This window comes from Aptenodytes forsteri, unplaced genomic scaffold (assembly GCF_000699145.1).
Source record: "Aptenodytes forsteri isolate BGI_AS27 unplaced genomic scaffold, ASM69914v1 Scaffold14, whole genome shotgun sequence".
Lineage (NCBI taxonomy): Eukaryota > Metazoa > Chordata > Aves > Sphenisciformes > Spheniscidae > Aptenodytes > Aptenodytes forsteri.
Window position 1 is genome coordinate 1,760,331 of NW_008794457.1, and position 13,686 is coordinate 1,774,016.

Sequence of the window (13,686 nt, forward strand, 5' to 3'; positions counted from 1 at the left end):
GACCAGCGGCAAAGGGGGGGGGGTGTCCCCCTTCGGGAAGCCCATCCCTGCCCGTCCCCACCGCTCCGCAGCTGAAGCCGGAGGGACCCGCAGGAGAGGCCAGGGAAGAGAAGGCAGGGCTGTGCTCCAGCTCTACTTTTATTGTAACAGAGAACGGGCAGCAGAAAGGCCTAACGCAAGGTAAAAGGGCTCTTTGCAACCAGGAGAGGCAGGAGGAGGCAGCTCCAGAGCCACGCAGAACCGGGGACCACCGCACGAGAACCCACAGCGCCATGGGGCAGCACCCACGGCGGCAGCAGCAGCAGCAGGAGGGAAAGGGGTTTATTGCACAAATGGGAGCAAGCAGCGGCTGCGGGCATCGGGCCACGTAAACAACCGTCGCCGTTAAGGTGCAAACCGTCTGTCGGGGAGCAGCGGGAGGCTCCAGCCCTCCTCGGCCTGCACAAGCAGCTCCTCCTCTGCCGGCAAGCACGGCGACGGCGCGCACTAGACAGGCCCGGCCCGGCTCCCGGGAGAACACGGCTGCTCTGGGCAGGAATGAGAAACGAGGACCGCTCTGCTAAATGTCCTGGTACGGCCGCAAAGGGGAGAGGTGCCAGTGGCTGGTGAAAGCTCAGGCAGGCTCGGAGGTAACCCCTCCGGGTCCGCCTCGGGAGGCAGCTGCGCTTGCTGCAAGAAGCTCCGCCGTGCTCCATCCCGTTCCTTTGGGAACGCACGCTCTGCCCGGCAACACCTACGTTCAACCCCGTAGGCTTCAATTCCGTGACACCGACTCCCACCTGGGGCAGCCTCAGCCCACCCTCCCCCGGTGCTCTTGAGGCACACGGGTGGGAACTGCCCTCTCTCTACGTGGGATTCTCAGGAAATCGGGGTTTCGCTGGCCATACAAGAAGCCCTGTGCTGGCACATCCCCGACAGGGAATATCTGGGGACAGGATCCAGCTGTGTGATGACAGGAGGAGTCCCCAGCTCAAAACAGCTGTGCGCCAGCTTACTTGGATTAAAAATCATGAGTCCAGTGAGTCACAGGGCCTCGGGGACACTCGGTTTAAAAGGAGAGTGTTTTTTGAGTCATCAGGATCTTTCCCTCCCGTTTTCCGGTGCTGCCGGAAATTTGGCTGAACAGAGCAGATGAGAGGGACAGCCCGCACGCCCACGTGAGGGTGGACATGGCGGGGCCCACCTCTTGGCTCATGGCTTTGGGAGACACACAAAGACTCTGCTTTGCAGGGAGGGCTGCTGGGGGTACAGGGCCGGGCGGCTGGGGTTGGTACCGGAACGGGGAGAGGCAGAGACCAACAGAGAGCAGTTTTCAGAGGAGGTTCTTATTGGGGGGGGGGCACGGGCTGGGGGCAAGAAATCATTTCACCTCAGGGCATGGGAGTGAAATCAGAACAGGCAGGTTTAAAGGAGGGACAGGGGTCTGCCCCCCACAGAAATGCCACTGTGAATTACACCTGAAAGGAGATTCCCAGACGGGAAGAGCGAAGGCCAACGACGGAGCAGATTTTAGTAGTGAGAAGACCTCAGAGCTGGTTGTCGGCGGGCAGGTTTGGCGCTGCCCAGCTCCGGGCCAGGAGGACGAAGGAGGATGGAGCCTGCTGGCAGCAGGGACCGCCTAAGGAAGTGGCAGGGGCGCACCTGAGCAGCCCGCCCGCTCAGCCCACCCAGCTCCCCGCCCGCTGCCACTGGGGCCAGCGGCCAACAGCCTCACAAAGCCTTCTCATGGAGAAACGAGCGTGGGGAAGCCTTTGGTGCCTACGCCGGCAGGATGGCAGCACTAAGCATTTGCTTCCTCCAGTGCAGATGGGTGCTGGGGCTGATGGACAAAGGACGGACAGCAGGGGAGATCGGCTGTGACGAGCGGGAGCCGGCAATGATGTCCCTGCTCCACAACGCAGGGTGGTTTTGACTAGGCTTCTACAACAACTTATCTACAAGATACATTCAGCAGCAGCATCAAGTGCCATGGTTGGAAGTATTCTGCTTGTTTCCTTTCCCTCCTCATCTTCGACCGGTGGGGAAGGGAAGGCCACCAGCTCCAGGGCACACCTGTGTCTTTACTTTGTGACTTGATGGATGGCGTGAGCCAGGTAACCTACATTGCCCGATGTAACTCCCGCCACAGAGATTCGTCCGTCCTTTGTCATATAGATGGAGAACTCCTTGATCAGCCGCTCCACCTGGGGTGAAAGAGCAGAGTTCAAACTGCAGGCCAACCTCTACTCTCTTCGCAGAGTGCAAATTTACCCAGCTTGCCGGAACTGAAAGCAAACTGGGAGCCAGCAGACATGGCATCTCGCTACCTGCAGTGCCAGCAGTGCACCCTGTAAACCAAGAGAGATGCTGCTCGGCTCTCGAGCAACACACGAACACTGCAGATGTTCAGCCAGGAGAGTCACCTCACTTGAGCTGACCTTTACGGTCACCTCAGAGCGGCACCAAGTGACTGCTTCCTTTGACAGATAAGCAGGCTATGTCTGCTTTCAACCTCCACAAGCACAGCAGGGAGCAGAGCAAGACATGGGTCCCCACAATGTTCCAGCGCTGCAGGCTTGGAGCATGTTCCTCCTGGAGGAAGAACTGCCCACAAGGGCTCATTTTGGCACCTGCAGTCAAGATCTTACTGACAAGGACCACAAACGACACCTTGAGACCCACAGGAACTGTGTTTACCTGCTCAGGCTTCAGCCCCGTGAAGCAGAACATGCCGATCTGGTCAGTGATGTGCTGCCAGTTGTGGGAGGATCCCTCTTTCTTGAGGTTGGACACCAGCTGAGTCCGCATGCTGATGATCCGGTCGGCCATGCCCTTCACCTCCACGAGCCTGAGAAGCCAACCCAGGAACCGCTCAGAGCAGGGCTGGGATGCGCCAACGCTGCTCCCCCCCCCCCCCCCCCCCCCCCCCCCCCCCCCCCCCCCCCCCCCCCCCCCCCCGCCAACTACAGGGAATCCGCCAACTACAGGGAATCAACCCTCTCCACCTGGAAGGGCCTCATACCCCAAAAACATGGAGGATGCAGATGAGCAAAGACCAGAGAGCGTGAACCTGTAGCTCCAGCTGGGGAGCTGCTTCCTTCTCCTGGTACCTGAAGGTGACTGCTATTTATTTATTCCATAGCCGTTGGACACTACTACCAGAGTATCGGCATCTCTCGCTTCTGAAAGCCACGGGTGAGCAGGAGGCCTCACGGCAGCACTGCCCAAACCCAGATAAAATAGTATCTGCAGATAAATGACGAGTGTGGGGGTACCTCCCAGCGCAGGCAGACATCCCTGCTCCAAGGCAGCACAGCTAGGAGACGTCTCTGCTGAGCCCTGGATCAGGCACAAGCGTCAGCCCGCCAAAGGAACACAGCTCCCAGCGAGGCCTCAACACACAGCCAGCCTTTGTTCTGCCAGGCCAGCTGCCGGCAGGGACTCCACACCGAGGGGCTGGGAGAGCAGCACAGGCTGACGCCAGGAAGCAGGCTTAGGGCATGAGGATTACATTCCTGGGTCTTATTCCCAGGGGGCTTACGCTTCCACTTCCCCCATGTGAGACATACTACGTGGCTACAACGCCTCGGTCAGTCTTTTCCACTCCTTGGACAGGCAGCTCCTGCAGCCCTCAATCCTAGGGGAGCTTTATCTTCTCCTTTACAGTGTTTTCTGCCTTGGTAACACATGGGAAACCTGTTTGCATCAGGCTGGACCGATACCAGCTGATGCCAGGGCACGAGCAGGGATTTCTCCAGAGGAAAGGGGTGGCACATGGTTCTGACTGTACCCTTGAAGCTATGAACTGCCCATGACAGCACAGGGCTGCCAGAGAGACCTCACATCTCGCTGTTGTGAGCATTAGGGGTTCCCTCTTACCACTCCTTCCGAAGGTCAGGGGTGTTCAGGATGATAGAGGCGATGCGGGCTCCGTTCAGGGGTGGGTTGGAGTACATGGGGCGGATGAGGATCTTCAGCTGTGATTCGACCCTCTTGGCTTCCTCTGCATCGGTGCAGACCACCGTGAAGGCACCCGCACGCTCTCCTGAAAGAGGAGCGATCAGGTCCCAGCCTCTGCCCTTGGATACCCAGGGCTGGGGCAGGACTCATCCAAATGCACACAGCTTTAGCAGAGCCCTGCTCTCTAGAAAGGTCGCCACCAGCTCCCAGCAGGTTATCTCCCGCACCCCGATCAGTACTGCAGGATGAACGCAGGCAGCAGAAAGACACTGGGCGCTAAACCCCGGAGGCAGCGGTGTCCCCCCAGCAGCCTGGATGAAACCGTCTCCACACCACCTGCCCTACTCACCGTACAGCCCCATGTTCTTGGCGTAGGACTGTGACAAGATGACGTTGATGCCCTGCTCGATGAAATACCGCACAGCCCAGGCATCCCGGTTGATGTCTCCGCTGGCAAAGCCTTGGTAGGCCATGTCAAAGTACACGAGGAGGTTCCGTTTCTGCCAGCAAAGAGGGGAGAGAGTGTCACAGGAGCTGAGCACCCCTGCAGGGAGCAGGGCAGCAGGCTGAGAAGAGCCATGCACCCCTGCAGGGAGCAGGGCAGCAGGCTGAAAAGAGCCATGCAGGCAGCGGGCTGCTCAGCTGCAACTCTGCTCCTCCAGAAGTAGAGCCATTCCCCTTCGTTTGCAACAGGGAAGGCGGCCCCAAAACCACAGCTACCCACCACGCATCGAAACAGCAGGTCAAGACCCTCCCAGCACATTTTGGGATGTGCAGTCTGGCCCAGAAAGCAGAAGTGGATTCAGCGGTAACAAATTATTCCATTTCCGTGCCTCCTGTATTATCAGTTTCCAGGAAAACCACCTGGGAACCCTCTGGGCAGGTGCCAGCCCTTCCAATGCCTCTAGGCAGATAACCCAGTCGCACCGCCCCGGGTCAGGAGACCCGCCGCCATCTGTAGGCCCCAGAGGCCTCTTTGATACCTACCAATTCTCAGAACACTACTAAGGCCAGGCATCCCCAAGCCAAATTTCACTGGCTACAGCTTGGGGGAGCGGCAGGGAGGAAGAGGAGAAGGATGAAGGAAGAACCTGCCCCTATCTCTTTCCAGCTGAAACTTGCGAGGAGACACCAGGCACGTGAAACATCTTCCAGCATTTTTAATACACCAGCACTGGGAGACCCTCTCCAGCTATCACAGCTCACTCTTTCAACCCTTTCAGGTCTCCTACCCCTGGGAAGGTGCCAGCAGAAAGTCTGACGGTCAGCTAGAAGCTTTATGGGTGCGCTTCTCTGGCTCCTGTCTTCAGTACAGGAACATGACACCCATCCTGGCTTCGGGGAAGGGAGTAACCTTTAGCGTGGTGAAGACCAGATACCACCCATGAAAGCCCAGAGATGTGGTTTTCCCAGGAACAGCACAGTACCCCTGGGACACTCTACTGCTCACCTTCACCATAGCTGCCAAATCCTTCCATTGCTCCTGCCGGGGATCCACCCCGGTGGGGTTGTGAGCACAAGCGTGCAGGACGATGATGCTCTTCTCTGGAATTTTCTAAGGAAGATGTTACAGAGCATGAATTATTAATGACATCTGAGCACTCTCCTCAGCAGCCGAGATGGGACTCTTGCCCTAGACAGCTTAGACAAGCTCTGTAAGGTTTCTAGCTTTCATTTGGTGCCTTCAGGCATCATATTCAAAAATGATCAGGGGGATGGAACACCTCTGCTATGAGGAAAGGCTGAGAGAGTTGGGGTTGGTCAGCCTGGAGAAGAGAAGGCTCCGGGGAGACCTTATTGCAGCCTGTCAGTACTTGAAGGGGGCCTATAAGAAAGATGGGGACAGACGTTTTAGCAGGGCCTGCAGCGATAGGGCAAGGGGGAATGGTTTTAAACTAAGAGAGGGTAGATTTAGACTAGATATAAGGAAGAAATGTTTTATGCTGAGGGTGGTGAAGCACTGGCCCAGGTTGCCCAGAGAGGTGGTGGATGCCCCATCCCTGGAAACATTCCAGGTCAGGTTGGACGGGGCTCTGAGCAACCTGATCTAGTTGAAGATGTCCCTGCCTGCGGCAGGGGGGCTGGACTAGATGGCCTTTAGAGGTCCCTGCCAACCCAAACTATTCCATGATTCTATGATATTTAGGCTAAAGCAAGATGGTCACCCATCTCCCCACATCACCTCCCTGCTTCCAGGCATGAAAGGCAACTCACGGAAATGTCATCCATGGCTCCAGAGAAGTCAAGGCTGCACGTCTTGGGGTCGTAGTAGCGGTAAGCCTGAAGTTGCAGGCCAGCATCACGGAAAATGGGTGTGTGATTGCCCCAGGATGGTTTGGGTAGATACACATCATGGCTAGACTTGAAGAACCGTTGCTGATCAAGAGAAAGACAGAGTGTTCAAACAGGTTGAACAGATTCAAGCAGTTAGAAAACCCCAAAGATTCAGCTCCGGTCAAAAGATGTCCTTTCCTTCCCCCACCAGCCAGGGACTCACCAAAAAATTGGCTCCGATTCGCAGAGATCCAGTCCCAGAAATACCCTGCACAGTGACATACTGCAAGGGAAGAAACAAATACATGAGTCCGAGCAGCCACGGTGTGATACAGGGAAAGCCCAGTCACTATGTCAGCACTGGCAGAAGCACACCTCTGCGACAGCTGGCTCAAACAGGGACATGGGGCTGGAGGGAACCGCATGGGTCAGCAACTCCAGGTGCAGGGCAGGGAGTTGGGACCCCTGGCAAGGTCAAATCCCCTCCTCGGGAAGGGCTATTTCACCCCAGCCTTCAGAGGAAGCGGTTATCCTTGGGTCTGGCCAGTTTGCAACTCAGAGGCCTGAGTACCTGCCAGTCCTTCCACTTTTGCTGGGCACCCACGCACCAACCGTGTGTCAGACAGCGCTGCCCACCCCCTGCTTCCCAGCTCGCTCCTTACCCGGCCGCTCTTGAAAGCCTCACTGTTTTCACCCAGAGCCAGTTCTGCAGATGCCTGGGTGAAATCCGCTAGCCCCCCGATGGGCAAGTACTCCTTGTCCATCTTCTTGGATGCTATCATGGCCTCCGCCTGGGAAGGAAGACACACATTCAGCAAGGAAAGCATCACCGTGGAGAGGATGGTGGACAGCTCAAGGTCACTTCTCTTCACATTCGCTTGCTCAAGAGGGGCAAAGGTTGGTTTACAGGAGTTTCCCTTCAGAGATCAGGGCTCATTCAAAGCCAGGGCAGCAGTAACCAGTTCAGGTGACACTCTGCTTTTACCACGGGGCGAGGTGCCCAGCGGCCACCAGAGCCTTCAGTGGGTGCCAGCGTCGGTACAGCAGAGCCAGGAAACCCGGCGCCGGAGGAGAGCACCGCTTCCAGCCCGTTACAAGTCAGCGCTGCTGCACAAGGACACACGTTTCTTTGCCCAAGCAGGAATTGTCCTGCAGGAAGGCAAGACTTGACTGTTACCGAAAGGCAGAGATTGTCTCTACACAGGGAGACATCCCAAAACCAGGTAGGGTAGCAAGCCCTTTGTAGGGCCTCGTCGTGCTGGGAGTGTTATTGAACTAGATGGAGCAGGTTAAAAAAAAAATAAATCCTGAAACCCCAGCCAATTTTGAAAGCAGCCTGTCTGAAAGCTAGCTCACCCAGCCCTTAAACATGGCTCCCCCCGCTTTGCTAATCTCTACTTCTTTCAAGCAGATCCTGCATCAGAAACCAGTCCAAGTCCTTACCTAACACAGGATCAGAGAGTGGCAGCAAGAACAGCAGACAAGGAGCCATGCTCAGGAAAAAATGCAGTGACGGAGACATCTGGAGCGCTCTGGGAACCCTATCCATGCTCCCAGAGCGGCGGGACAGACCCTGGCAGCATTCACATACCACCAGGAAACCGTTCCTGCGACACCACACAGGCTCCCCGGTTGTGACCCAGCTGCAATACGTGCTGACGCAGGGAGAGCAAGGGCAAGGGATGGCTTTAAACCCCACACTGATGAGAAACATGGACAACGCATCCTCCCTACGCCAAGGAGACCAGCCAGTCAACATGTGTGTCAGGTGCCAGCTATTTAACGGCCTATTTCTAAGCTTACAGCCCTGAAAGGCTCCGTAATCCCCTCAAGGGCAGTGCCCACATCCAGCTCCCTGGGCTGGAGTTTTAGACTGACTTAAGGAGAAACCGGTAACAACGGCTCAGCAGAATTTCTAAGACTAATCCATCAAGGGGACAATGTCAGCTCTTCCCTCCCATGTGGGCTGGCCCAGGGAACATCAGCCTATTCAAGAAACACCTTCAGAGGACAGAGGGAAGTTCAGAGGACAGCTGGGTTGGAGGGCTCGTGGAAGTCAGCAACGAGTTAGATTTACCCGAATGGGAACAGGACACGTATTCCCTGTTTTATCTACTTAACAACTGCCTCTGTCGTGTCTCAAAAGCATTAGGACTGCTGAGGAAGACATCCAGGAACACTGTCCCACCCTGTTAGAGACAAAGCTTATTCTAAGGACCAACAGGCAAACCTTGCCTAGAGGCCTTCCCCCTCCCTGACCCCCCAGGGCGCCCGACACCTGGATCTGGCCCTGCCCAGCAGCCAGCACCAGGCTCACCTTGCGAACACAGTTCAGGACGTACGGCTTCCCGTTGTCATCCCGGTACGCCCCCACACCCAGGTTCATCTTCTTGGAGTTGGTGTCACGCTTGAAAGCTTCTGTCACCCCCAGGATGGGGTCAGGGGGACCCATCTCCACATGGGACCACCATGAGCTGAAGGAAAAAAAAAAGAAGCTAAGAATTAGGCTTGAGAACGGGGCAGGGACGTGCACCAACAGGGCTACGGAGAAAACCTCAAGGGAAATCTTGTCTTTAAACCACTGGAAAAGGTACAAGCAGTGCTAAGAGAATTATCCAGGGGGGGGAAAAAAAAACCAAACAACTCATTTATGCTCCATGATCTGGCACTGCATTTTACATGACAGAATGGGCAAAGATCCTCAGTTCACTGTGGCTGAAGATAACTGACCCCCTCCAAGTCATTAATGTGTAGAAATGGCCCTGCTTGCCTTATGTGCTGACGCCAGAAAGGCCCCAGGAAACAAGCCTTAAACTCTTACGCCCTGTCCAAGTGCCGTCTCTTCACAGCTACAGGCAGGATCGCGTAGGTTAGTCCCCTCCAGGGAACCTCGGCCAGACCCAGGCAAGTGCACGAAGCACGAATACAGAGCCTCTTCCAAACTCCTGGAAGGGCTCTTGTGCAGGAAAATTAATCTGCTTTTCCCGCAACGCTGGCTGACCTAACGAAGATATTTCCCTTCCCTGCCCTACAAACTCTGCCTCATTTGAAGAGGGATGTTGTAGCTAAATGCTGTCTTCCTGGAAATCGCAGAGGACACTTTCTTCCCAGTGTGACAAGTGACAAGCTCCGATGTGAAGGCCCCTTCCCTTGCTGTCAAGCACGAAACCTCCCTGCGTCAGGAGGAGCTTTGCCCCCAACTCCTCAGCAGCCACCCCACAAACCACCTGCCTCTGCCCTGTTGGCAGAACACCCTGAAGACGGAGTGGCTCTCTTAATGTCAAGGGCAGACCAGACCATGCTATAAAAAGAAGCCCGTTTTTCTCCCTTTGGCCACAGCCTCCGCCCAGCCCCACGTCCAGGCTTTGCAGGCTTGTAGATAGTGCAAGAGAAGAGGCGGGGTGGTTTTTAACCTGCCTGACAGAGGGCTGCGGCTGTGACAGCCCCCTCCTGAAGACAGGAGTACTAAAGACGATGACTCCACACAGCTCTGAGCACCCTGACTCACAGCATCATGCAGGCGCCTGCCCAGACCCCAGAGCTCGGTGGCGGACAAAGCATGCAGCACAAGGTAGATCAGGTTTATCTCCTCTGGGGCAGGATTCAGTCTTGATTGCTAAAGGCGAAAGACACAGCGAGGCAGCTCCCACCGCTAATGCTGCCACGTATCAGCTTTACAAAGCTTTGCAGCCCGGAGAAGGCTGCCTCACGTGAAGATGACAAGCTTTCCCAACACAGGAATGCTGTCCCGGGGCTGGGTTTTGCCCCAGGCAATGCAGGCAGCCTGGAGCCAGCCCCGGGCCAGCCAGACCTCCTGCCGAGTGCTCAGTGTGGTGACAGATACAGCACATCCGAAGGCAGCAGGGCCAGGCGGGTTAAGGAAGCTCTAACACTAGTGATCAGCAGAACTCACAAAATCATCTTCCCCCTCCACTCTGTCCCTGTTTTGGGTCCATTTAGACCCAGTTTACCCACTACATAAACATACTTTGCACTAACATGTGTATGTAGATTGCACCTCACGGAGCCCCAAACATCATTTGCCCTCTTCAGACTTAACTGCTCTTCCCATCAGTACAGTACTGCCGAATAAAAAGCCCCCGTTTCTCCTCTTGACAGGCTCTGTGGAAAAAAGGGCAGCAAGCACGTACGAGGCAGAGTCACGTCAGGTAGTTTAAAAATGGAAGATGTACTTAGCATTTTCTAGACCACTAACAAGTGTTAATTACCTCTCCGGCTAAGTACAGGATCAACTTAGAAAGGAGGATGAGTCAGTCATGCCAGCAACACACACCCTCCAGAGAGGGACTCGGGCTGCAGCCAGCAGGGAGGGAGCAGCCTGGGGAGCCAACCTGAGCAGGACACGCCGAGAGGGATGTCGGGGCAAAAACCTACTGCAGGTTCAGGCAGCATGCAACACTGCTTTGGAAAACCTCTCCCGACGCCTTCCTGGCAATGGAGGGGCGGGGAAGAGAGAAACACAAGAGCGTGTCCCTCTGCAGTTTACCTGGTCTAAGATTATTTTGGTATCGAGGGCTGCAGGAGCCCGGCCGTCTATTTTAAAGAGCTGCTGCTTCCGAGACGGTGACGGCACCTTCTTTCTGCTGGGCTTTTCACCAAGCGGCTTACAGTGTTTGGGGTATCTATTTTAAAGAGCTGCTGCTTCCGAGATGGTGACGGCACCTTCTTTCACCAAGCGGCTTACAGTGTTTGGGGTACTTAGGTCCCGATCCTGCAAGGACTTAAGCAGGTCACTGGGCTCTAATATACTACTGCTGCAATTAATGCTGATCCTGCGGGCATTTACCTAAGCTGCAGCACTCCAGAGAGTTAAGTACTTTCGTTCTGAGCCGGTCTTTCTATCGGCTTAAGGCAGCGAAGGGTAGATTTAGGACTGATTTTCCCGTTCTCAGCCTGAAGGTTTTGGGGTGAAGGCCAAAGAAAGATTCCTCTGCTGTTTCCAGGGAGGAGAGCTTGCAGGAAGGCAGGAGAAAAAAAGTCCAGGCCGAGTTGTCCAAACACATCAGGATACCCAAGAGATCACAGGGGCAAAGCTTTCTAGACAGGGGTTTGGGAAAAGAGATCTACTAGGGATCCGAGGCCACAAGTCCTAACGCACCACTACCTCTATGTTACCGTAACGTTGTTGTCTCTGCACTGCATTATATTTTATTTTGAGCAATTAAAAGAGCATTGGTCTCGAATAAAGGTCAAAGTTATAAACTGCACATCCTCTCTGCCAGGCTGGAGGTATTCCAGTGCGGAAAACTAAATGAAGGCAAGTTTAAGCTGAGGTTGAACTACCTGAGGGACACCCGATGTAAGCCAAAGAAAGCACGTTTTCCAGCTACAGGACTTGAACACAGGTGGCCGAGTCAGAGTTTAGATGCTGAGCAGGCCCGGTATTCAAGTAGTCTCCGTATTCTTCAGCCAGGCTGGTCTTCCGAGCCGGTATAATGCACAGCTGAAAGCACAGTGTGACAGATGGGACAGAGAGAAGGTAGGAAAACGCACCAGGAACTGCATAAATCAGCAACACCCTTCAAAAACGTATGTGGAACTTGTGGCCCGAGCTGCAGAGACCCAAGAGCGTGCTTACGGACTCAAGCCAAGCCCAGAAAGCAAGTTTTCCTGTAGGTAAGCAAGCGTTCACAAGTCCAGTGAAGGCTTCCATCGTGAAGAGGCCAATCCTCTGTTCCCTGAGGTACAGCCACTTAAGATACTGGATTTCAAAACCTCTGCCAAAGCCCCTACAGCAGTTCTGCAAGCCGGAGCAGAGCGGAGGGGCCAAAGGCGATGCTGTCCGGATACCACAGCTAAAGCAAATATTTACACAAGAACAATGCAACAGGCTGCTCCGGCTACTACGGTCTTTTCAAGCCTAAAAATTCATTGCCCCAGTCAGCTGCAGTAAGCTTGCCACCAAGAAAAGCATTTAAAATAGCTGTCTGGTGATACATCAGAGCAGCAGACTGAGTTATCACCTTAATTAGCATTTGTGTGTCAAGGGAGCCATTTTAACCATTTTGTATCTCTTCACCTCTGTCCTGATTTCAGAAAGACCATTCCCAGCACAGAGCAACTGTAACAGCTCCGAGCACCACGTGAAGTTGCCCAAGATAAGGAAACCGAAAACTGCTAATCACTGCGTGGCAACGCCTACGGCAGGATAACAAGCCACTCTTCGGGCATGCTGCACGGCAACGACTGGGGACTGGCACGATGGCTCTCTCCTTACAAGAGAGATGCTCTGCCTCCCTTTTAGGTGACCTAGATTCAATTTGGTAATTTACACTTTGCTGTATAACAAGCTTGAGAAAAGCAAAGCTGCTGCCAGTGGGCTTGCACACCTTTCACAGGCCCGCTACAGTCCCAGGGCAGAAAACACAAGTTCTAGATGCCTGCTCCTCCATGCCTGCTGGGAAGAGCCAGAAGAAGGCTGCCTCAGAAGAAGCAGGGGCTGGGAGCATTCATCTCACAAGGCAGCGAGGGGCCATGCTGGACATTTCAGGGTTAATCAATATCTAATAGCCTTCTTTATCTGCTGGAATGGGGACATAAAAAAACCCCACTGCCTGCCTGCACTGATAAGGGCTGGGAGCTGTTCCTTAAAGCTTCCTGAGCCAGCATGGGCCAGGAGTCAAAGGGCTCTGGAGAGCAGCAAGGCCTTGCCCAGATCCCTCTGCATGCTCTGCTTCTTGGCCACCTGGTCATGGCGGTGTTCCCAGCCAGTGTCCTGTGGCTCTCAGGTTAGCTGCACTTTGTGGAGCTGTTCTGGGCTCTTCACAGGGCTCCAGCTGCACCCTGTATCCTTCTGTCCATCCCTCCGCTGGCTTCAGAGACAGCGGAGTCCAGAGCAGAACAGGCCCTCGGAGAAAGACCCTCACTCCCATCCCGCTCACGCCAGGTTTTACACACCTGAAAGCCTGGCTCTAGTGCAGTGCACGCTGGTGGCACTACCCCAGCCCCGTTTCACGGTGCATGGGGTCCCTGTAGACCCGCCACACAGCGCATGATTCCCAGGCCCATTTCGTGGTGCATGGGGTCCCTTTGGTCCCACTACACGGTGCAGGCCAGGCAGCAGGACGCCGGCCCCATTTCACGGTGCACGGGGTCCCCCCGGCCACATTGCGCAACACACGCCGGCAGCAGCACCCCAGCCCCATGTCACTGTCCCTTGTGCCCTGTCGCACGGTGCACACCACGACCAGCAGCACCCCAGGCCCGTTTCTCGGTGCACAGCGTCCCCCTGGCCCCAGTGCACACCACCAGCAGCACCGCGGCCCCGGTGCACAGGGTCCCCCCGGCCCCGGTGCACACCACCACCAGCAGCACCCCAGGCCCTGGTGCACAGGGTCCCCCCCAGCACCATTTCACGGTGCACAGGGTCCCCCCGGCCCCGGTGCACACCACCACCAGCAGCACCCCAGGCCCTGGTGCACAGGGTCCCCCCCAGCACCATTTCACGCTGCA

The 13,686-nt window shown here is 55.5% G+C and overlaps 2 protein-coding genes across 2 annotated transcripts in view; both read right to left on the bottom strand.

Annotated features, from left to right (window-relative positions):
* Positions 1–120: 120 nt before the first annotated feature.
* GOT2 (glutamic-oxaloacetic transaminase 2) lies at positions 121–8,687 on the bottom strand. Its single transcript, XM_019474998.1, has 9 exons — positions 8,531–8,687; positions 6,876–7,004; positions 6,437–6,496; positions 6,154–6,315; positions 5,390–5,494; positions 4,289–4,439; positions 3,859–4,024; positions 2,677–2,827; positions 121–2,183 (listed from the first exon to the last, which is right to left on the bottom strand). Exons 1-9 carry the CDS (start codon positions 8,663–8,665, stop codon positions 2,061–2,063), a joined length of 1,182 nt encoding a protein of 393 aa, XP_019330543.1. The 5' UTR covers positions 8,666–8,687; the 3' UTR covers positions 121–2,060.
* Positions 8,688–11,755: 3,068 nt separating this feature from the next.
* The window catches only part of CALB2 (calbindin 2), an 11,885-nt gene continuing 9,954 nt past the window's right edge, over positions 11,756–13,686 (bottom strand). Inside the window, exon 8 of the mRNA XM_009290849.1 lies at positions 11,756–11,786. Within this exon, the coding sequence (XP_009289124.1) occupies positions 11,756–11,786 (31 nt within the window). The remainder of the gene's footprint in view (positions 11,787–13,686) is intronic.

Coding starts and splice junctions, on each gene's coding strand:
- GOT2 (XM_019474998.1), bottom strand. CDS start 8,665: ATGGGTCCCCCTGACCCCATCCTGGGGGTGACAGAAGCTTTCAAGCGT. Junction 2,828..3,858: donor CCTGACCTTCGGAAGGAGTG/GTAAGAGGGAAC, acceptor TTGGCTTCTCAG/GCTCGTGGAGGTGAAGGGCA. Junction 2,184..2,676: donor CGGGGCTGAAGCCTGAGCAG/GTAAACACAGTT, acceptor CTTTCACCCCAG/GTGGAGCGGCTGATCAAGGA.